At 43.6% G+C, this 25,553-nt stretch overlaps 1 protein-coding gene across 1 annotated transcript in view; it reads left to right on the top strand.

Moving 5' to 3' along the window:
• The window catches only part of LOC117397650 (protein jagged-1-like), a 66,403-nt gene that overhangs the window by 6,575 nt on the left and 34,275 nt on the right, over positions 1-25,553 (top strand). Inside the window, exon 2 of the mRNA XM_033996434.3 lies at positions 15,312-15,617. Coding sequence (XP_033852325.3) covers positions 15,312-15,617 — 306 coding nt within the window. The remainder of the gene's footprint in view (positions 1-15,311; positions 15,618-25,553) is intronic.

Genomic DNA, 25,553 nt, shown 5'->3' with positions numbered 1-25,553 from the left:
CTGAAAATTAAAAAATGTATATGTTTCTTGGTGAAATAAAATGCCAATTTAATAACATAAACATATGTAAAGTAGTACTTAAAGTAGTATTTAACGTAATATGAAAAAATAAGAGAAAACATTTGATTAAATATTATAAAAACACCAAAAGAAGATCCCAAGACCAAAAGAAACAAGAACACAGAGAGGAAAGGGAAGGAAGGAAAGAAGAGAGAATTAAAGGAAGAGAAGCCAAATTAAAAAGAAAAGGAAAGAAAGAGAAAGAAAGTAAAGAAAGGAAGAAGGAAATAAGAGGAAAATAAAGAAAGGAAGAAAATCACAGAGCAAAGGGAAGGAAGGAAAAGAGAGAATTAAAGGAAGAGAAGAAAAAAATTAAGAAAGAGAAAAGGAAAGAAAGGGATAAAGAAAGAGAAAGAAGAAAAGATAGAAGTAAAAAGAGGAAAAAAGGAAGAAAATGACAGAGGTAGAGGTAAGCGTTTTACACTACCATCATTTTATTTTATAATTTTATAGTAATAAATACAAAAAATACTACAAAAATTAAAAGTTCAGCAGTAGTTTGCTTTTAAAAAATAAATAGAGTTCAGTTTACTTTCAAAAAAGCAGCCGTTGGCAGTGACAGTTGGAAATTGCAACAAAGTGTAGAACTTCTTCCGGTTGCCATGGAGACGCGTCAGCGTGCAGAGAGCAGCGAGTTCCAGTACCCGGCTGAACTGCGCAGCGCACAGGCCAGGAAGCATCATAAACTGAGCGTGCTGAGAGAGAACCCGGAGTGTCTGTACACAGACTACTCTGGGACAGGAGACAACAAGATGAGAAGCAACCTCATCTTCTACACTCAACACCTCAATGCCTGGCACACTGCTGTGTGTAAGACGTACAGCAACGTCACAAAAAGAGGGATCTGCCAAGGTAGACAGATCCTCTTAAGAGAAGACTCTGACCCGGACAGCACAGTCTTGAGTATTAATGTCTACCACAGCGGAACTGTGTTGATCCAGGGCAGTGAGGCTAGCCTGACCTCCTTTGAAAAAAAATATAAACAACTAAGAGAGGCAGCAGAGATTGAAAAAACAAACACTACAGCCAACGACCCCGAGAACACCGACCCTGAAGACCCTGAAGATCCCACCTCAGACAGCACAACACCCGACACCAACCTGCCCACCCCCACGATCCCCAGCGACACCCAGCACATGCGGGAGTGCCTGGCCCTGCTGGAGCTGGAGTTTGTGGAGTTCAGCGAGCTTACACTGGCCAGGCTCACGGAAACCAGCATCACCCAGCAGCTCAGAGATGAGGTGAGCCAGCTCAAGAGAGAGAACAGGGTGGCCATCACCGAGCTGACCAGCGAGATGAAGGACCTGCAGCAGGAGAACGCGAACCTAAGGACCCAGCTGACCAGCGTCAAGGAGGAGATGCAGCGCAGAGAGAAAACCACCAACAAGGAGCTGCAGGGATTGAGGGAGCAGCTTCACAGATACACAGCCCCCCCCACCCCTGCTCTCCGTGCTACCACCCCCGCTACCCCCCGCACTCCCACCCCGGTCCCATCCCCACCCCCGCTCCCCCTCCCACCCCGCTCCCATCCCCACCCCTGCTTCCCCCCCCCCGCTCCCCCCCCCCCCCAACCCCGCTCCCACCCCCATCCCCACCCACACCCACAGCATGCTGGCCAAAAAGAAGACGAACGCAGAAGTGGCCCTCCTCATTGACAGCAACGGGAAATACCTAGACATGAGGAGACTGTTTCCCAGCCGACGTGTCAACAACATCCGCTGCACAAACACGGAGCGAGCCCTGCAGCTGCTGAACCGGGACACACTGGGGAGCCCGAGCTGCATCGTCATCCACACCGGCACCAACGACCTGGGCTCCCTGCGCCACGACACCGCCAAGGCCGTGAGGAGGGTGGCTGAGAGAGCCACGCAGGAGTTCCCCGACTCCAGAGTGGTCATCTCCACGCTGCTGCCCCGAGCCGACACCCACCCACACACCATCAACGCTGTGAACGCAGAGATCACCAGAGGCTGCGCTGCGCTGCCTAACGTGCACCTGGCACACCACCCCACAGTGGGCCCCTGGCACCTCTACGACAAGGTGCACCTCAACCAGGAGGGGGTCAAAGTCTTTGCCAAGACCCTGAAGGATGCAGCCATGGGCCGTAGCCCAGCCAGCCCCCCTCGCAGCAGTGCCAGCAGAGGCCAGCGTAGCATGCAGCCCCCCCGCACTGCAGCGCACTCATCCCGCCCCCGCAGCACCGTACAGCCGCCCGCCATCCGGCCCCCCACTCGTCCCACTACCGCCAGGCTCAGCGACCACCAGCAGCAACTCAGCTATGCTGCAACTCTGTCCCAGCCCACCCCCCCAGCCCCTACCGAACTGGGAGAGATCAAACAGCTCTTCAGCATCCTCTGCTCCAGTCTGCTGAACTGAGACCTGCAACACTCGGGTAGGGAAGAAAAAAAAAAAAAAAAAATTCTACATGTACATAACTACAAATAAATAAATAAAGTATAAATAAATAAATAATTATTAGTACTACTAAAATAATTACTATATTTGTACTTTACTGTTTAAAGGGAACTTAAAATGATAAAAGGTTGTGTTATTGTTAGACATTTTATTTCATTAAGAATAATATTGGTTGGATTACATGAGTTCATTTACTGTTAGCTGTTGGAACATTCAGGGCCTGTATTCCTCTGCTTTTGGGCTGAAGAGCACAGACCCTGAATTTATTAAAAATACAAAAGATGTAGATGTGATAGTTCTGTTAGAGACATGGTGCCGTGCAGACGCGCTCACACACTGTCCCTCAGGCTACAGGGAGATTATAGTGCCCTCCCTGAAACACTCGCACGTAAAGCGTGGCAGAGACTCAGGGGGGATCATTGTGTGGTACAGAGAGGAGCTCACCGACTCTATTAGACCAATAAGAACAGGAGAGACCCACCTGTGGCTAAAAATGAGTAATAGTATTGTCACCTGCCAAACAGATATCTACCTGTGTGCAGCCTACATCCCCCCATCGGACTCCCCTTATTACAAGGAAGACACCTTCCATGATCTCCAGACAGAGATCTGCCACTTCCAGGCCCAGGGAAGTGTGCTGCTCTGCGGTGACTTTAATGCCAGAACAGGCACTCTGCCTGACTTCATGAACTCACAGGGGAACAGCCACATATTCGGACAATCCCCTCTGTACCACACGCACATGACCACAAACAGGAATAGCCATGACAGTGTGGTAAATAAAAATGGGAGACAATTATTGAATCTCTGTCAAGGCCTAGGCCTATATATCATGAATGGCAGGATCAGAGGGGACTCTTTAGGTAGGTTTACAGCTTAGCTCTTGGTAACAGTGTGGTGGACTATGCCATCACTGACCTGGACCCCTCCTGTATTAATGCATTCACTGTCAGACCACAAACCCCCCTGTCAGATCACAGCCAAATCACTGTGTTCATAAAAAGAACAGAGCAGATCAACAACACACAGACACAGCCCTGTAAGCTGTACAATCTAAACCATTCCTACAGATGGGCTCCAAACAGCACAGAAATATACAAAGAAGCAATTGGCACCAATGAAATAGAAACCCTAATACACACATTTCAAAACACACAGTATCAACACACAAAAACAGGAGTAACTCTGGCTGTAAAAGATTTGAATAACATATTTAGAAAAGCAGCAGAAAAATCTAAATTAAAAATAGTAAATCAGAAAAACAACCAAAAGAATAAATTCAAAGAAAAGTGGTTTGATGAAGAATGTAAAACTAGAAGAAACTAAGACAGCTATCCAATCAAAAACATAAAGATCCAGACAGCCCAGATTTACACCTCAGATGCTGTGAGGCACTGAATCAATACAAACACACTCTAAGAAATAAAAAACAAGACCATATTAATAAACAACTCAGCGAAATTGAGGAGTCAATAAACCAAAATCATTTTTGGGAAACCTGGAACAACCTAAATTCAACAAAAAAAGAATTATTGGCCATCCAAAATGGAAACATTTGGAAAAAACATTTTGAAAACCTTTACAAAGAAATACAAAACAAAGAACAAAAAACTCAAAATGCCATTTGTGAAAAACTAAAAAATGTAGAATCCTGTATTAAGGACAATCAGAACCCCCTAGACACCCCAATCACGGTGGAGGAGCTGAATGATAAACTCAAGGCCCTCAAATCAAAAAAAGCAAGTGGACCTGACAGCATCAACGCTGAGATGCTCAAACACAGCAGCCCCAAGCTGCAGGAGGCCCTGCTCAAACTCCCCAATCTTGTCCTGAGAGCTGGGTATTTCCCTGAGACCTGGAACCAAGGGCTTATAATACCCATATATAAAAGTGGAGACAAATTCGACCCCAATAACTACCGGGGCATCTGTGTGAGCAGTAATCTGGGGAAGGTGTTCTGCAGTATCATTAACGCCCGGATACTGGCCTTCCTTACCGAAGTAAGAGTCAGATTGAATTTCTACCAAAACACCGCACTTCTGATCATGTTTACACCCTACACACCCTAATCAATAAACACGTCCATCAAACTAATAAAGGAAAAATATTCGCCTGCTTTATAGACTTTAAAAAGGCATTTGATTCAATTTGGCATAAAGGACTATTTCTTAAACTTCTTCAAAGTGGTGTAGGGGGTAAAGTCTATGACATCATAAAATCGATGTACTCAGAAAATAAGTGTGGTGTGAAAATTGGCAACAAAAGAACAGAATTCTTCACACAAGGGCGTGGGGTGAGACAGGGCTGCAGTCTGAGCCCAACACTGTTCAACATCTATATCAATGAGCTGGCCACAGTGTTGGAGCAGTCTGCAGCCCCTGGCCTCACTCTACATGACTGAAGTCAAGTTCCTGCTCTATGCAGATGACCTGGTCCTGCTGTCGCCCACAGAGCAGGGGCTGCAGCGGAGCCTGGCACTGCTAGAGCAGTACTGTCAGACCTGGGCCCTGACAGTAAACATGAACAAGACCAGAGTCATGATATTCCAGAAGAAAGCCAGATCTCAGGGAAATAAGTACCACTTCACTCTAGGCAACACCACCCTAGAGCACACCAGCAGCTACACATACCTGGGTCTGACCATCAGTGCATCAGGGAGCTTTAACCTGGCAGTGAATGCACTAAAGGAGAAAGCACGCAGGGCTTTTTATGCCATAAAGAGGAGGCTCTACAATATAAATCCCCCCGTCAAAATTTGGCTCAAAATTTTTGAAAGTGTAATTCAGCCAATTGCTCTCTATGGCAGTGAAGTGTGGGGTCCAATCACCAACCAGGAATACACAAAATGGGACAAACACCCCACAGAAACCCTGCATGCAGAGTTCTGCAAAAACATCATGAGATTACAAAGAAAAACACCAAACAATGCATGCAGGGCTAAATTAGGCCTTTATTCATTGATTATTAATATCCAAAAAAGAGCATTAAAATACTGGATTCATCTAAAAACTAGTGACCCAAACTCACTCCATCATAAAGCCCTGCAATACCAGGAGCTCAGCCCAGAAAAGAGTCCCCTCGGCCAGCTGGTCCTGAAGCTCACTGAGCTGAGCAACACTGACATCAGTCAGCTTCAGGACATCACTGCAAAAACAATTCCAATTAGTGTCAACCAAATTATAAAACTCCTGAAACACTCCTATCTGGACCATTGGGATACAAATACTAAAACACAAAACAAACTAGAGTGCTATCGGACCCTAAATAGAAATTACACCCTGGCAGAATACCTGGTAACTGTCAGAAACACAAAGCAGAGGCAGATCCTGACCAAATACCGGCTCAGTGACCACAACCTGGCCATTGAAAAAGGCAGACAGAGGCAAACCTGGCTGGCCAGGGAGAACAGGAGCTGTGGTCACTGTGAGACAGGAGAGGTCGAGACAGAGATTCACTTCCTGACACAGTGTGAAAAATATAAAAACATAAGGGACATTTTCTTCCCCAAATTCTGTGATTTAGTCCCAGAATTCCCAAAAATGTGTGATACCCAGAAGCTGTCAATCCTGCTGGGGGAAGACAAACACACAGCCAGACTGGCTGGTCAATATGTGGAGACCTGTCATAGCCTGAGGGACAGACCGTGAACACGTCACACTAGAGAGGGAAAAGAGAGAGGGAGGGAGGGATTCTGTTTAATATAGAGGGAGGGAGGGGGTATTCTGTTTAATTGAGGGAGGGGGGATTCTGTTTAATAGAGGGAGGGAGGGGGGATTCTGTTTAATTGAGGGAGGGGGGATTCTGTTTAATAGAGGGAGGGAGGGGGGATTCTGTTTAATATAGAGGGGGGAAGGGGGTACTGTTTGATATAGAGGGGAAGGGAGGGATTATGTTTACTGTATTAATATAGAGGGAGGAGGGATACTGTTAGTATTAAAAATAAATAAAAAAATTCTTTGTCTGTATATTTGAGTCGGTTATGCCATGTATGTGCTTTGGCAACACAATTCTTTTTATTGTCATGCCAATAAAGCCAAATTGAATTGAATTGAGAGAGAGAGAGAGAGAGAGAGAGAGAGAGAGAGAGAGAGAGAGAGAGAGACTTTTAGAGTGAGCAGTCACAGAAAATATGAGAGAGGGGGGTAGTGGATAAAAAAATGGAAACCCCAATGTAAAGTCACTTCATAGGGCGTTGGGGCACTATGGTATCCCGCTCTGTGGAGTTCTCAGCGGACCGTTTTTGATGAAACTGGCTGCTCACGCCCCAGGTTGAAATTTGCAGTCAGTTGATCTGCAGTTGCTCGCCTGTTTTGCCTTGCACTTCGAATTAATGCACGGATATCACAATCCTGGAGTATGCGCTTCCGCCCACTGTTGCTCTTTGCTGATGATGTCTTTCCCTCGGAGTTCCATGCCCACATCACCTTAGACACCGTTGCTCGTGAAACATCAGCAAAGTTGAGCTGTCTTGGTCACTGAAGCTCCTGCCAAATGCGCCCCGACAATCACCCCTCTTTCAAAGTCACTGAGGTCTCCTCTTGCAGCCATGCTAGCCATAATTATAGGCAACCAGGCCTGTCCAGCATTTTTATACACGACCCTAAGCATGCTGGGATGTTATTTGCTTAATTAACACATGAGCCACACCTGTGTGGAAGCCCTTGCTTTCAATATACTTGGTGTCCCTCATTTACCCAGGTGTTTCCATTTTTTTGTCCACTGCCTCTGTGTGTGTGTGTGTGTGTGTGTGTGTGTCTATATATATATATATATATATATATATATATATATATATATATATATATATATAACATCATGTAATTACAGAAACTGGAGAATGATATCGCAAAAGTCTACAGAAGCCATAATAGTGGTAGGTTAAAGTATTTCATGTTAGATTTTGACATTTTTCAATTTGTCTGTTTTATAAGTATATGGAAAACTACAAAGCGATATGTAATTCAATATGTTAATGTAACATTATTCATCAGGTTTCATTCGACTTTATGAAACAAAATGAATAGTTTTATATATAGGGGACTGGAATGCTACTGGCCATAGCTGGAGTGTTGATTCTTTGGTATTGTAATATTAAATTACCTGTACATGCAATACTGGCAAACTACAATAAACGTGGCCTCGATTTACGATGGTCTGTCCTGTATAGCAAGATTTTTTAAATATATATTTGATCCATAATTTTCTTAATGTTATATAAATACTGCATGGAATTTTCTAACTGAACACAAAATCATCACAAACAGTATCCCCAAATCGCTGTCAGCCACGATGTTAGAACAGAGCAAATAGAGCAAACCGATTTCACGAACAGACTAAAATCTGTTCCTGTTCCACATCGAATAAGCCAAACGTATCCGAGTAATACCAATGTTTAAGTGCTCAGGAAATAAAACAGAAACTGACAGCCCTGGCTGGGATTGGCTCATGAGAACAGGAGCACATTCCTGATGCAGAGAAGGCAGTTCTCTTAAACACACATACCTATAAATACTGCACCTCTGTATATGGTATTCTGTTATTGTTATTATTATTTGTTTATTTAGCAGACGCCTTTATCCAAGGTGACTTACAGAGACTAGGATGTGTGAACTATGCATCAGCTGCAGAGTCACTTACAACAACGTCTCACCCGAAAGACAGAGCACAAGGAGGTTAAGTGACTTGCTCAGGGTCACACAATGAGTCAGTGGCTGAGGTGGGATTTGAACCGGGGACCTCCTGGTTATAAGCCTGTTTCTTTAACCACTGGACCACACAGCCTCCTTCTAAGCTATTTACTGTTTAAATGAGTGTTGGCGTGGATTTGATGAATATGGCTTTGTTGTGATTGAACTCTGACCCATATTTGCATAAAGGGGGGAGGTCAATCACTTTCCCAGTGATAAGGGTAATCACACTTCCAAACACAATGCAGTTCGGTCAAGGTGAATGCTCCAGGATTCCCCAGTGAAATTAAATGACAGTGTTTGGCTGTCGTTATACACTGCTATAATCAAAGCAGGTAATGATTACCCAGTTATATGGCAGATTCATTTGACGACTGAACCAGAAGCAAATTCGTCCATCCCATTTTTGCTGCTTTTTATTTTCTTGTATTGCGTCTTCCATTACTACGTGGTAACATTTGAAATGATAAAATAAACTTTGCAGTAATCCATGATCAACACTTTGACTCGAAGGCTCGCCCCCTGTCTACACTGAGTTGTAGTTCTCATTGACGTTTCTTGTTTTCGTTTGGTTTTCATTATAATTTATATTTGACATTTTTATTTTTGTTAGATAAAAAGGTATGTCATGTATTGGTTATTATGAGGTATGTAACGATTCACCATGCTGGTGCTGCAGTGTGTTGCTCAGACAGTGCCCCCTGTTGGCCTGTGCTGGTGCTGCAGTTTGCTGCTCTGGTGGACTGGCTTCTCTGTCACAACCTGAAGCCTGCAGGCTCAGCTTGCTAGTGCACACCTCAGGCTGGGAGGCAGGCTCAATGCCGGGTCACCGGTGTTGTCGGCACTCCAAGATGGTACCCCTGCACCCCTACCCCGAGGGTCTTGTTAGTCTGCTGGCAGGTGTTGTGTTCGGATTAGGAAAACAAGAGCCGGATTCTACTTCCTTTATTGGAATTAAACCCTTACTGGCTGATTTTCTGTTTTTTAAAGCAATAGAATAAACAGAAAAGCAAACTTAAAAGTGTTGTAAAATGCTCTTAAACCAAGCAGTAGTTTTAGCACGAATTTTTTTACCCTGGTTTGCCATGTTTTTTATATGCTTTACCACACCTCTCTGTGCTTTACAATGTTTCCCTATGCTTTACCAGACCTCTCTGTGCTTTACAATGCTTCCCTATGCTTTACCAGACCTCTCTGTGCTTTACAATGCTTCCCTATGCTTTACCAGACCTCTCTGTGCTTTACAATGCTTCCCTATGCTTTACCAGACCTCTCTGTGCTTTACAATGCTTCCCTATGCTTTACCAGACCTCTCTTGGCTTTACAATGCTTCCCTATGCTTTACCAGACCTCTCTGTGCTTTACAATGCTTCCCTATGCTTTACCAGACCTCTCTGTGCTTTACAATGCTTCCTGATGCTTTACCAGACCTCTCTGTGCTTTACGATGCTTCCCTATGCTTTACCAGACCTCTCTGTGCTTTACGATGCTTCCCTATGCTTTACCAGACCTCTCTGTGCTTTACAATGCTTCCCTATGCTTTACCAGACCTCTCTGTGCTTTACGATGCTTCCCTATGCTTTACCAGACCTCTCTGTGCTTTACAATGCTTCCCTATGTTTTACCAGACCTCTCTTGGCTTTACAATGTTTACTTATGCTTTACCATGCTTTCACTGTGGGTCGTTGCAATTCGCTTTGCTTTTACTATGGGAAACTGGGCTGGATTGAAATGCCAGATCCCCAGCAGTAATTTCCCTGTTTTTCTTGATTGTTAGCTCATGGTTTCGCAGTTATCAGGTCAGAGGCGTGGCAGCCTGTGAATAGCTCAAGGGTTTTGGAGAAGGCGTCAGTCTGTCAGTGGAGTCGGAGGCTGTGTTAACAGGACTCCCAGGCATGGTAACCAGTCCAGTCTTCTCACCTTACATTAGCATAACAACTTTCTCAGTCGTTTGTTTTTGTTTTGCTGGAGGTGTTTTTTCCACTTTCCAATGCTTGTTTTCACTTTGGGGGTAAAGCCAGTTTTCTCCAGCCTCGGTTTCTACCAGGGAAGCGTTTCTCCACCTACAGTAAAGTGCAGAGCTGAATTCTGTTTTTATCTTCAAGAGCCTCACATCTCACTACTGTGTTGTTTCAGTGTCTGGCCTTATCAATGATGCCGACACTTTCTGTTTCTTTTTAAAGTCTTTTTTTAAGTTTTCAGGAATGTTTTTTTAGTTTTTAACAGTTATTTGAAAACTGAAAATAAACTTCTAACCTTAATTCATCAAAGTGGGTTCCTTAAAAACAGTCCTTAACACCATAAAACAAGAACATAAGAAAATGTACCAGTGAGAAACTTACATGATCATCCAGCTCCTAGTTGCTGGTTGATCTCAAAACATTAACAAGTTCTGTCTTAAAGGATCCTAATGATTCAGCATCAACAACATGATTAGGAAGCCCATTCCTCCACTCTGTGTGAAGAAGCGTCTCCTACCCTCTGTCCTAATCTCCACTTCCTTTCCTGCTGTGTCCTCTGGTCCTGGTTTCTGTGCTGCGCTTAAAGTATTGGTTTGAGTTAACATTGTCAACCCATTTTAAGATTTTAAAGACTTCGATCATGTCCTAGCTATTTCTTCTTTTTTCTGAGCTCATACAGTATTTTTTCTGTATCAGTTATCAGCTATCTTCGCTCAGAAACCAACTGAGATGGCAAAATGTGTCTCTGCACTTGAACTTCTGTGACTTTCAAATTCAGTTCACACAGCTTGTCTGACATGATAATCAAGTTTGATAACAAAAAACCATCCATTAAAAATTCATTTTGAAAATATCCATGACAGACTCCTAGAGGTCGTTTATTGAAATAATGAATATAAAACAGTTTGAAAGTCATGCAACGAACGAAACAAGTCAATTTTCTACTGTTAGAATGGAGTGCCGTGGTTTGTTTTTGTTCACAAGAACACCAATATCTAGTTAAATTACAAACGAGGAGATTACATGAACCCAACCCTGCTTTTAATAGCAATGCAATGGTCCTGTACTGAGGAGCAATGGTAGCACAAGGGCAAAGAACAATGAGATGATGCAGCCATTGATAAAATAGGACCACAGTATGCTAACTATACCCTTCCTACTTGTAGACAGACAGTGGCACTACACTGGTAATGCAGTAATGGTTGTGTACTGGTGTGTAGCAGGGTGTCCCACCCCTGTGCGTATTTTGCGTTTTATGTTGTATGTGGTGTGTTGTTGTTGTATGTATTGGTGCATGGGTGATTTAAAATGCATATTTGTATTTAGGCACAGGGATTGCACAATCACGTCACGTGCAGAGTAAAGTGTGTATTAGTATGTGGGCATGGGGATTGCACAAAATGGATTCAAGTGAATGATTAATTAGTAATTGAATCCCGACACAGCTGTGTATATTTAGATGCACAAATCACTCACTCAGGGTGGGTGTACAGTGAGGAGGTACGAGAGAGGGGAGGAGATAGAAAACAATTGCTACTCGTGCTGTTTCAACACCAGCACGATACTTGTTTGGCTGAGTGTTTGGTTTGTTCAATTTTTTGTTGAACCTTTTATTTTGTTCATTTATTATTTTCAATAAACCCGCGCAACAGCGCATTTACTCACTGTACTGCTGTCATTACTTCCTGGCCTGACATCTCCACCAGCCAGCCTGTTCACATGGTGGTAGGTCAAGGGTGTCATTGGTAGAATAGGGCTGTAGTATGCTGAGTATACCTTTTCATATTGATCTTCAGTGGCAAGGCAGACAGACAGTGACACTTCAATGGCAATGCAGACAGGCAGTGGCACTGCAATGACTATACACTGGTTTAACTGAGGGGCTAAGGTAGCTGCAATTGGAGTCCATTGGTAGCCAGTGGGACTATTCTCCTATCTTTTACATGGTTAATGAACTAGTGCACAATGCAGGTGATCCATTGCAGTACAATGCTATCAGTACCAGACATGCTATCGTATCCGGACTGCTGCCCAGTGCAATATCTCTTCCAGATCCGTTCTGAAGTTGCATTGCTGGTATTGCTGTGGTCTGTGAATGATTTGGCTTGCTAGGGTTTCACCAGGTCTAGCACACTAGGAAAATATTTACAATGTCATTTTAAACTTCTCTGTGCCAATAATTCCTGGACAGCTAACTAATCAGGCATTAGCCCTGTGATATTTGAGCTCCTGTAATTGAACATTACTGTTGAGAATCGGTCTGCTGGAGGGCCTGTGTGTCTGTCACGTCTTTACATGGATCTAAAGAATTTAAAAGTCTTTCTCAATGCAGTCAAGTCGTTTGTCATTGAATTTAAGTTTATTTTAGTATTTGAACACTTAATAGTTGTGGATGATAAATAACCACCAATCAATTGTGCACAATATAGACTACTATAACCCACTACATATAAAATCAACATGCATATATAACCCCTGAAGTTTGTAAAAGCATGCTCTGAAAGCAGACCATTAAGAAAAGCAATGAGAAGGTTGGGGATAAGGCTGCTCTCCCAGCTCCGGTATCGATGTCCTGTCAGGCAGAAACAAACATTTTAATTGAATCTGCTGGGCGAGACGGTAAGGAGAACGATAAGCAGATTTGAGGAATTGATTTGTGAGTGTAGAGAATGAACGGGAGTCGATAGCGTTCACGAGGGCGGCTGCGGTTTCCTGGAGGCTGGGACACTGGACTGTTTAACTGTTTGTGAGCTCAGGGGGGCTGCAAACACTGCCTTACACGATGTGTGTTCGAGAAATGCTTCAATTGAGTCCATGGACTGAAAACTTGCAAGAAACGAATCAGAAAAAACAACTGAGGTCCTTTTCCATACATCGTTTTTAAATTCTTTAGCATCCCAGTGTAGAATGCATGTCAGCCTGCTGTAGCCACGCCTACTACTCCTTACAACTGCATATTTTCATGAATCAGATTCACTTTACTGAGAGAGTTTTCCAGGAGAAAGAGAATATCTCCTAGATGGATTGCAGTCTATCTCCGATCATGCTCTCTACTGCAGTGATGCCGGTGACTGAAAGGAGCGCCATATTGTGGGAAAACCCGCATTGTTGCAGGAGGGAGCGTGATCTGGATACACCACGATCCTAACAAGAGAAATCTCAGCACCTAGTAACTGCTGCGCAGAAACTAGAAGGGAACTTGGAGCGTTGGTGGCTTTCAACCAAACATGTCTAGCAAAACATTTGCGGATATGTGATAGTGTTCTGTTTAATGAGAAAAGAGAACGTTTTTAACACTGTCAATAGGGTCTGGCTGCCATGGATAGCATTTACTGGACGCCACGGTGAGTCTGATGCTGACATGCTTGTTGAGGAGCTCAGTTGGTTGTTCAGCTGGTTTTAGGGGCTGATAGTGGGTGCTTGGTTGGCAGGTGCTTTTAGGGGCTGGTAGTGGGTGCTTGGTTGGCAGGTGTTTTTAGGGGCTGGTAGTGGGTGCTTGGTTGGCAGGTGTTTTTAGGGGCTGGTAGTGGGTGCTTGGTTGGCAGGTGCTTTTATGGGGTGGTGGTGGGTGCTTGGTTGGCAGGTGCTTTTAGGAGGGTGATGGTGGGTGCTTGGTTGGCAGGCCTTTTTAGGGGCTGATAGTATGTGCTTGGTTGACAGGTGCGGAATGGCTATCATTGTGAGACAAGCTGACTTGCTACAGGGAGATGCAGATTCGTATTTAGATGGGCTATTGATCAGGTGACCGCAATGATATCTGAGATAAATGACTGCACTCAATGCATCAGACCATTAGACTAATTTAATATGCTGATATGTATACAGTGTATGCTGCTTGTCATTTTGTCAAACTCACACTTATAAATCTGCACACTGTGGATATAGATCATGCTGACAATTCTCCAATAACTACTGAGGTGGCTCATGTCCAGGCCCACAGAGAGGACGGGGAGGACGGGGAAATTTCCCCGGGACCCAACGCCCCGAACGGGGGCCCTGATGAAGGGGGAACTTTTTTTTTTTTTTATATATATATATATATAAAATATTTTAAAACAACTAGCCCTGCACAAGACCCTTTGCGTTCCCACCACCACATTAAAAAGAAAAGCTCCCGTGCTGCACACCGAGCCGATGTGCTTCTGTGGTGTAATGATTGTGTATCCAGGCGCTGTCAAACACTTCCTTTCACACAATGATTTGAACTTTCACATTTCATATTGTCCTACACCAAAAAGCTGAAAAAAAGGCATAGCAATTTTATGTATTTTTTTAAAGACTTTTAAAAACTTTAAAAGAACCCTAAAGTTGCACAATATATACCACAGTATGAATTATTCTATTATCAAGATCTATAATTTGCTCAAAACAACGTGGTGCAGTAGTTTGTTAGAAAAAATGTATCGTGTAAAATAAATAAAGTACTTTCTTCAGCGGGTGGTAAACACAATTAGAGAATGATCCGTTATATTGCTTAAAATACAAATATATTTACCAATACAGGGTATTAGTTAAGAGCAGAGATGAGTGGTTTATTTTTGGCACGAGATAAATAAAATAGTGTATAGCAACACCATTAAAATGTAGTTTATGCTAAAAACGTATGTTATTTGATGTTAAGTAAGCATACCTTCCCCGGGGCCCATGACGGCTCTCGGCAGCCCTGCTTGTGTCTAACCTGTTTATTGGAGCAAATCAGAAGGACCTGCAGTGATCCTGTCTTTCTGATTCGTTATTAAACTTGACAGCTGGATGTGGATTGGATAAGGCAGGTTGTAGCATGTGATTAACAACACATGCGCCCACTCGGTGAAAAGTAAATGGAAAGTTATCGTGTTAAAAGGCAAAGACACCCGTTTTTTTCAGCACTGACAGATTCAAACCCTAATTATAATGCACCCTTTAAAACACATTGCCTACAATCGTAATGCTATTGGATTGGCATAGTAGACATCTAATTATGTTCAAAACTAAAAAATAATGGACCTCTGTTTGTGAACTTGTATAAGTAAAAGTTTACACTGTTATGATTGTAGTATGCATCTACCATAGTTTACAGTGTGTTTTAATATGCTTCTTGTGCTCTCTGTGCACTATGCTTTAGTACACTTTGCTGTGCTTTACTATGGGGCTGTGTTATAAGGGTACTGACTCTCCTCTCCTCTCCCTCCTGTCTCCTGCCTGTCAGGTTCTGCTGGCTGCTGGCAGCTTTGAGTTGCAGATCAAGCAGGTGCAGAACCGCAATGGAGTGCTGTGGAGCGGGGAGTGCTGCGGCGGAGCATCCACCAGGGGGCGCTGTTCGCTGGGCGATCAGTGCAACACCTTCTTCCGGGTCTGTCTCAAGGAGTACCAGCTGAGAGTGGCCGCCACGGGTCCCTGCATCTTCGGCACGGGGGCCACGTCTGTCCTGGGTGGGAACAGCTTCTCTCTGAGACACCGGCCTCACAGTGAGCGCACAGCGCGCATTCTCATCCCCTTCCAGTACGCCTGGCCGGTGAGTCACCATGTACCTTATGCCAGACTGCTGCACTAGGCCACAGCACAGCATTTCACACCTTCACACAGGCATGCTAGACAGCTGCACAGGGTAATTTAAAACAGCCCTGCAGTGTGACGTTTAAAACGCTTGCAGAAGCAATCGGGCAACAAGGGAGGAAATCAGGCAGCCATTGAAATAGAGATGCTATCAAACACTTTTATTTAAGCAAAATGTTATTTGAACACTTACTACGGTAATACAGGTGAATGTGTTCTGTGAACAGCACCCACTGGAGCACCTTGCTAAGGCTCTGCAGACTTTTATATCCACTGGCCTTGCAGGTGAACCAGCTTTCATTCATTGATTGGCAATTATACAAAATAGCAACCTGCCACCAGGTTGTTCTCCCTGTCACATGGGGCATGTATGGATTCTGCCCCCTGTCGGTGAGCTGCAGTTAGAAGCTCTATAACCGCTCTCATGGATGCTGGTTCATTCCCAGCCTCGCCCCAGTTACACCAGCCAAACATGAAGGGTCCCTGAGTGGCAGAGGCATGGCTGTGTGGAGTGAAAGTCATGCAGTCAGGGGGGCGCAGGTCTTCGCTGTGCCCTGTTATCGATTTTGGTGCTCCCAAGAGTTTGGGGAAGTAAAATCAGCAGGGACACCCCACTACAGCGCACCCTACTGGGCAGGTAAGTTCAAGTGGACACCTGCAGGGCTGGTCTTTGTTCACCAGGAGCTGGTAGCTCGCTGACACCCGCTGTGGAACTCCTGGGTGTAAAGGGACGACCTTTAGTTCACCCGCGCTGATGTGGGGTATTGTTGCTGTGAGGGAACATAATTGGCTATTCTATATTGGGGAGAAAAAACATAGGTTAAAAAATTGGACACAAAGAAAAGGGCACAGTTGTGTTTATATTTTCAAATAGATAAAAAAAAAAGAAATACATTTTTTGTTATATATTTTGAGGAATTCCTTGATACTACTGACAGCCCCCCTAGATGATGAAAGTAATTTGAGCTGAATTCAAGTTTCACCAGAAACAAACTGAAATCTTCATCAACTTCCACTCTCCGAATGTCCTCATCACAATACACAGCTCTCTAGATAGTGTAAAACTCCATGTGACATTCAGATGTACGATAAGTATTCCCAGGATTATAAAAAAAATATTGGTTTGAAGACATTGAGAAAGACTTTCTCAGACATTGCCATTGCAATTAAGAAGCGCCTTTTGGTATTTCCCTGAAGTAGAATCTCCTTGGTCGTAATTCGGTTAATTATCTCTGAGTGAACAGCAGAATTATATTCCCATCGATAAAGCAGAGTTCTAAAATTAACCACAGCAGAGCAAAGGTGGAAGCAGAGAGAGTGAGAGCTTGTTTCATGTCTTTTTGTGTCGGAGAATGGGCCGCAGTATTGATTTCACAGAAGGAACGTGATTTTCCATGAGAACGGGCTTGTCCTTTTCTTTCCTACCCTTGTGGTCCTCGGCAGGCCAGCATTGAGCTGGGGTCCTCAATGGCAGTGCCTCCATGAAGAGAAAGGTGATCCTGTAATTACACCCTCCTGGGAGCGAGAGGCAGAGCAAGAATAAAGAGACAGGAGGCTGGAGGGAGAGAGAGAGAGAGAGGGGAAGGTGGATCAAAGACTTCAAGCTCCTTAATTTCCTGTCCAATTATCCTGTGACGTTAACCCGTAACTTTAACCGGGGCCTTCATGTGACTTCACGTCATAAAACGTCATTGTTTAACATACAGAATCCCTTATACAAGTTTACCATTGTAAAAGCTTACGTGCAGAACTACTGTATAGTTTTATGAGTATTTCCTATGTTATATGGATATACAGGCTTGTGTTAAAGTCTCTAATAAAAGTTTACCATATTAAAAGCATAGCAAAGTGTAACAGAGCATAGGTACACATTGTAAAGATCAGAGAGGTATGGTAAAGCATGTTAAACAAGGCAAACCAGGGTTATATGCATACTACAGTATAACCATGGGAGAAGCAGGAAAAACTGCTAAATTATTACATGATTTTATTATGGTGAACTATTATGAGGGTTGCAGGCTTTTTTACAAATTGAGTTAAAAACACACTGGGAAGTTGAAATCCTGCGAGATGCAGTAGCTAACTTGTTTTAATGGAGACAGGTTTAAAATGTGCACGGTCATTGAAATGGCTTCTCTCCGGTTTATTGTCCAGCAATCATCTACCAAAATACCATCTTCGTTACAATGTAAGGTGCTCTGTAAAGATGTGGACGCGACTGGGATTGGACAGTTCTGAATCTAGAGTATGATATAACTTCAGGACTTTCTCTTAGACCCTGTTAAACAATCTGATGTTGTGGCAAAACCCTTGAAAAAACGTTTGATTGTGAAAGTGCCATTTTTTTACCAAGGCGAGAACGCAAATTTGTGCATGGCAGTCAAAATGTGAAACTCATCTATTGAGCAGCACCAACAAGAAACCTACTTATAAAATCACGACACAAAACACAAAAGACATTAGCATTTTGTTGAATCTTTTTTCAACTGCTTATTTTTTTTTTTAACATAACACAAAGTGATGCATGGGTACTGTACAGTGCGTACCTATGCTTTACCATGCTTTTACGTTACTTTATTGCACTTTGCTCGGTTTTTACTTTGGGAAACTGTCATAAAGGATATTATTATTCTGGAGGTAATGACGTGTGTGTCAGAATCGGGTGCTGGTTACAGTTCAGTGTAAGAATCGGGTGCTGGTTACAGGGCAGTGTCAGAATCGGGTGCTGGTTACAGGGCAGTGTCAGAATCGGGTGCTGGTTACAGGGCAGTGTCAGAATCGGGTGCTGGTTACAGGGCAGTGTCAGAATCGGGTGCTGGTTACAGGGCAGTGTAAGAATCGGGTGCTGGTTACAGGGCAGTGTCAGAATCGGGTGCTGGTTACAGTGCAGTGTCAGAATCGGGTGCTGGTTACAGGGCAGTGTCAGAATCGGGTGCTGGTTACAGGGCAGTGTCAGAATCGGGTGCTGGTTACAGGGCAGTGTCAGAATCGGGTGCTGGTTACAGGGCAGTGTCAGAATCTGGTACTGGCTACAGGGCAGTGTCAGAATCGGGTGCTGGTTACAGGGCAGTGTCAGAATCGGGTGCTGGTTACAGGGCAGTGTCAGAATCGGGTGCTGGTTACAGGGCAGTGTCAGAATCGGGTATTGGCTACAGGGCAGTGTCAGAATCGGGTGCTGGTTACAGGGCAGTGTCAGAATCAGGTGAATATTCCTGATGCAGATGGACAGTGGATTTGTTTAAAATCTCTTTGCATGTTAATGACATTGTGGTTGAACAGAGATGATATTCAAAAGGGAACTCTTGATAATAGCTTTTTCTATAACTCCTACGTAGAAAGATAGTTCGATCTCCTGTAATTCCATACCAGCACTTCTCCTTGCCTCCATTAGCACACAGTCCTGTGTTTTATATTGTGGTCAGTTTGGGGTTTCCGTTATGGTATTCTTCTATTTCCAATAACCAAACCCATCATGTTTGGAAGGTATTAACTCTTCCCTGTCTAGTGAATATTTGCTTCATCTGTGAAAGTGGAGTCTCAATGAGGCTGAGATTTCCCCTGATATATTGTTAAAAAGTCTGAATATCCCCACACTATGAACCTAGCTCTTAGAAAAGGTTGCCACAGTACACTTGCACAATCGTTTTGCAGTTTTCTACCATGGTTTGTCATGTTTGTTACTGTGGGTTGCCATAATTTACTATACCTCTCTGGGCTTTACAACCCTTCCATATGCTCTACCTTGCTTTCACTATGCTTTATTACAGTTTGCTGTGCTGTTACTATGGGAATATTTTAGAAGGGACTGTAACAAGAGAAGGTTCAGGTACTACCACTGCATTTATGACCATATAACTATGATGCCAATTTTGTAATAAAAATAGCACTTGTGATACAGATAAAATGTATTTATAATGCAGAACTAATCAGGGTGAGACGCACAGTCGGGAGCACAGGGGTCCCCGAGGGTCTCCCCTGGTAAAGGTATGGATGCGTGGTGTGCAGGGGGAGACACACAGTCAGGGGAGCGCAGGTGTCCCCAAGGGTCTCCCCTGGTAAAGACACAGCCGCAGGGTGAGTCATACAGTCAGGGGAGCGCAGGGGTCCCTGAGGGTCTCCCCGAGGGTCTCCCCTGGTAAAGGCACGGCCGTGTGGTGTGCAGGGTGAGACGCACAGTCAGGGGAGCGCAGGGGTCCCCGAGGGTCTCCCCTGGTAAAGGCACAGCCGCGTGGTGTGCAGGGTGAGTCATGCAGTCAGGGGAGCGCAGGGGTCCCTGAGGGTCTCCCCTGGTAAAGGCACGGCCGTGTGGTGTGCTGGGGGAGTCATGCAGTCAGGGGAGCGCAGGGGTCGCCGAGGGTCTCCCCTGGTAAAGGCACGGACGCGTGGTGTGCAGGGTGAGACGCACAGTCGGGAGCGCAGGGGTCCCCAAGGGTCTCCCCTGGTAAAGACACAGCCGCAGGGTGAGTCATACAGTCAGGGGAGCGCAGGGGTCCATGGCTATGCGAAGGGTCCAATCTATGCTGGGGATTCTATATGGAACATTGGTTCTTGCGCTCCTGCAAGTTAGGGGGGCAAAACCATTACAGCTGACCCTGTTTTTCAACGCCCCCTGGAGGACAAAGATGTGCACTTGATCTCATTGACGGCCAGTGTGGCGCTCCTGGGCGTAAAGAGATGATTTTCTTGGTAGATTGTTGCGATGAAGGAACATAAACTGGGGAGAAACAGGGGTCAAATATTTGGGCACTTAGAAATTTAGAAAATTGCGTTTTTGCAAAAGCAAAAGCAGTAAGAGAATGGATGCCGCGGGTAGCACTTGGAGGACTGTGGGAACAGGTAGACTCAGTAATCCTAGAATTTCTACCAGGGACCACCTGGTCTTCACTCACAGAGCCCAGTTTGGGAAGCTCTGTGCCTGATAAAGACACGCTCGCATTACCAGAACAAGGGGCATCTTTATCCAGCCTCTCATTGAAACTTGACCTTGACTCTATTATGTGTTCGCGATGAGATTACAATGCCCAGGCTTTTGATTCACTAGCTTCAATAGAGCACAAATACCACATACCTTACCCCACCCATGAACTGAGTGAAGAGGAGAGGGAGACTGACTTTACAGGGATACTCATCCACATCTTCATTAGATTTCATTTCTTACCTATTCTGTGTCATTCTGCATTGTTGGCATTGCTCAGATCAGATTCACCCAACTAATCCTGCAAAAATGAACAATAGAACTCAAGTGAGGTGCTTATTACAAAGGGCTTGTAACTGGAATCTCATCCCCTTTTGAAACTGGAAGGGAACATCTCTGTTTCAGAGGGGACAGAAATTACAGCTGCACACCCCTAGTGGTCATTTTTTATCTTTTCAAAGGTATTAAATATATATGTTATAATAAAAGCTCCCTTCTCTTTTTTCCACCACACTATAAGTTGACTTCCTTCCTGCGCAGCACAGGAAGTGACCGTGGCTACGGAACATTGTGTTTATCGTGTGTTGAAAGTCTCTTATCCTGCGTTAGTGGGCGCACACATGAGGTCAAGCTTTGATTTAAGAGGGTAGAGAATGGAATTTATTCAGTCATGGGCCTCTTTCAAGCAAAAGTTGAGACCATGAAGCTATTTTGTTTTGTGAGTTGATCCGCCAGCCTGTCTGTCTGCACCACCTAGATTGGAACCCAGGCCTCCAGGGGTGAGAGGCAGGAATGGGACGCTGTCTGCCTGTCTGTGCCACCTAGCCCCACTCCTGCTTGATTTCTGTGTATGCGGTAAGGTTATTCAAAGGAAGTATTCGTACAGATCAAGTAACTGGAGCGTCACTGTTGTGTTGTATGGACAGAGGTGAAACTGCCTCTCTAGGTTAGAAGTTGCTGTAAGATAATCTCCATTCACTGCCCCTCATTGTCTTTCTATTGATTAGATTTCAGACGTGAAGTTAACCCTTTCTTCACTTCTCCAATCGATTATGCCTCATCACGCACACCGTACAGATCAGGTTATAGTGAGGTTGTGTACCGCACTCGTGAGACCATACTTAGACTTCTTTGTTCAGTTCAGGTCACCACATTATCAAAAGACCATAGTGACCCTGGAGTTCAGCGAAGAACAACACGGCTTATCCCAGGGTTTAAAGGAATGAGATATGAAGATTGAGGAAAAATGATCTATTTAGAATAAAGACTAATATGGGTGGATTAGAATGAAGTCCAGGACCAAGACCAGAGGACACTGTGGGAAATGAACGGAGACAGAATTCTGAACTTGTCTATTTGCCACATTATTATGTTTCTCATTTTAAGATCCTACTAATTTTTTTTATATGAGCACCATGTTTAAACAATATCATCTTTTAATATTTATTACATCTCATCATGCTGAACAGCACACAGAAGTTATTATAGGAGGCTGTGTGGTCCAGTGGTTAAAGAAAAGGGCTTGTAAGCAGGAGGTCCCCGGTTCAAATCCCGGCTCACTCACTGACTCATTGTGTGACCCTGAGCAAGCCACTTAACCTCCTTGTGCTCCGTCTTTCGGGAGAGATGTAGTTGTAAGTGACTCTGCAGCTGATGCATAGTTCACACACCCTAGTCTCTGTAAGTCGCCTTGGATAAAGACGTCTGCTAAATAATAATAATAATAATAATATTAAAGATGCACCAACAGATAGGCCCCCTCCTATATCATCACAATTAGATCCTCTTAATCACTTGTGGTAAATTATGCTAATACCAAGTTCCATCGCAATCAGATTTTTTCCAGATAGAGGTTTTATTTCCCAGGTTCTCAGTGATTACAGACTGTTTTTCGGAGTTTAAATTGACATACACTTCTCTAATCAGCGGCTCCATCTAGAAGGGGTTGTCTCTGTCTGCCACTGTTTGCTCCATACAGCACTGTTTAAATTCCATATCGGTAGTAAATTCCATATGCATTCGGGTTAAACCCAAAAACTCCCCGAACAGGCACCTACTGTATATGAATAAACGCATGCACAGTCGTCTGTGATTCAAATGCAACAGAGCAGAACTGGCACTGATGACGGTAAGATGATTTACCTAATAGAAAAATGTGGCTTCTTAGTCTAATATATATTTTTTAGATTTTTCAAAATCACAGCAATATAGCTTTAAGGTTTTTGCGCACTTTTCTTCACAGTTATTTGTTTTATGAGTGTGTGTTTAAGCCAAGAGCATTTAGATGTGTGTGTGTGTGTGTGTGTGTGTGTGAGAGGAGAGTGATAGATGTCGTCAAATGTTTGCATACCCCAATGTGTGGAAATATACATACGTTGGGGATTTCAACTGTTGACGACAACTTTGTTGTCAACACTTTCTGCTTAAGCATTTCTTTCTTTCTTTCTAAATAAAACCAGATTTCTACCCAAATATTTATTCTTTCTTGATTTTATATAATAATATATATAATATATATATATATATATATACATATATATATATATACATATATATAAAACAATCCACCCGATTTTTTTTCATTAAATAATTCTAATTCTATTCTAATTCTAAATGGAAAAAAAAATCACCCAAAAATCAGATGCCCTACATATCAGTTGCCTCTAATCCAGGAAGTACGTAGTCTTATTCAGCCTGTCCTATGCATCAGTGAATCGGGTTAAGAAGCTTCATTAGTTAAATAGATTGCTTTTATTGTTAGCCATGGCCAGGTGCAGATATAAGACCTCTCGGGAGATCGTTGTGGGCTGGCTGGTGTGAGAGAGTGTCTCCTTGTTGTGAAGGAGCCCATTCTAGCTGCATTATTAGTTCTGTTTGAGTAGCCACGTACTCCAGAGATGTTTATTATTTTTGCTTAGTGTTATCCCCAGTTTGTTTTGTTTTTGTGTTCTGTTCATATATATAGTTTATTCATACTTCTATTTTTGGCTGCCAAAATAAACTATTTGTTCATTCATCCAGTCCACTCTTTAGCCCGATGACCTCAACAACTACCCTCTGGTTACGTTTAGCCCGCTGTGTCACCGATCGCACTAATTACTCGGATGTAATCCGACAGGGACACTTGGTGCATTTCATCTCCACACCTGGAGGAAATCCGAGAACTTCATATGCCTCCTGCTATAACGAATCCTGCCCTGCAGGCAGTCGTGATCCTGAATGAATCACGTCAGGAGTAAAAAACAAGCACTAATCCTCAGGTTTAGTGAAACTTAAAAGTCCATCAAACCAGTGTGTGCATTCCTGCCTTCATAACCCCTTCACTCCCTCACCAGTCCATGTCACTTCAGTCTATAAATCAATGCACTGTGTGGAGGTGGCTCTTTCTGTTCTTGAACAGCCATTGCTTTATTTCTCATAGGTGATTTGGTTATGGTATTTGTACTGCTGTGCTAATCAGAGGGAATTTAATGCGCTGGCAAATATATACATCCAGAACTATAAAACACTCAATAGTGCTCAATATAGAAAGAAAAATGTAATGACAGGAGGCTTTTCAAGTTTGACGACACTGAGAAAGACTTTCTGTTGAAGCGTTGCTCGTTTAATTTACAAAGACTCTTGTAGTTTGTCAAATGCAGTGCTCCGTGTGGAAGCAGGTCATTCTTTACTGCGTGCTGGACCGACTCCCTATTGTGAAGACAATGAGTCGAGCTGTACATAGAGAATCACAACTGAGTGTCGCTTATGAGTGATAATGGGATTAGGCTCGCTAATGGTTCTGTCTTGGTGACACTGGGTTATTCAATTACAGTTTCAGATCTGTGATTGGAATCCTTCGAATGCTGCTTGTCAGCTGTGTGGGTTTGGTTCAGAGGCTGCGCTTCATTTGCTTGCATTGCCTCTGCAGATTACCTTTGACACAGAGAAGGATGCTGCTCTGGAGACGGCAGCATACAGGCAGCTCCTCTGTGCTTGATTACTAGTCAACAATCCTGGATCCATGCAGGCTGTCGGAATGCACAGCATAAAGAAGGGCTGACCCATGCTTTCAAATCCACTTCCTTTTCTGTAATGCACCTTCTAAACATTGTAACTGTTCACCTTTTTATTGTGATCAGATTGTTTATTTGTATTTCTTTCAATGGGGTGCAGTGATAATGTTGCTATACTAAGAGGTAAGGAGTGAATTTAAAAGCTATGGTTAGTTCTTAGTGCTTATAAGAAGTAAGAAATGGATATTCAAGCCCTGGGTAGCACTCCTTTAGACTGAAGGGAGGGAGAGAGTGGGAAAGCCATGGGATTCACAGAGTCACTGAGCGGGTGATTAGCATGCGAGCCAGAGTGTCATTAAATCTGTGCCTGAGTGGAATACAGAAAGACTCATTGAGCAGCTGAGAACCTGTGATGAATTATTCATATCATTGTTATTACCCTTTTAAAGCAGGTGTTTAAGAGCTCTGGAACACGGGGTCATTCTCTGTACCCAGTGCTTTACATGCACACGGAATCATTCTTTACAGTGTATCTCTCAAACACACGTGCAGTTACCAGGGGAATCAATAATCCACAATGTACGTGAATCCCATTAACACCCTCAGCCTCATTCCTGCTCCCATGTGGTTTGCATGGAAGCTGTAGCGACACACACCAGCTTTCAATACTTCACTGCAGTAAATGAATGGCATGCTGATGTTTGTATGACGGTTCTTGAGTTGCATTCTGCTTTTTTACAGTATCATTAATCCAGAGGTATTTAAAGCTGCCTAAATGCAATTTTGTTCATCCACTGTTATAATTCAGAGAGTTTCATTTTGTATTATTACATCACGTTTTCCTATAAGCAGTAGCGACATTATCACTGTCCCCTTTACAAAAAAGTACTGCTTCATTTTCCACAAAGCAAAGAAGATCTATTGGTTGTACTGTGTACTTTGAATGCAGGCATTTCAAAGACTGCGCTATAGAAGCTGTTTTATT

This window comes from Acipenser ruthenus, chromosome 30 (assembly GCF_902713425.1).
Source record: "Acipenser ruthenus chromosome 30, fAciRut3.2 maternal haplotype, whole genome shotgun sequence".
Classification (NCBI taxonomy): Eukaryota; Metazoa; Chordata; class Actinopteri; order Acipenseriformes; family Acipenseridae; genus Acipenser; species Acipenser ruthenus.
The sequence above is the reverse complement of the archived record's forward strand: the minus strand, read 5'-3'. Positions and strand labels throughout refer to the sequence as shown.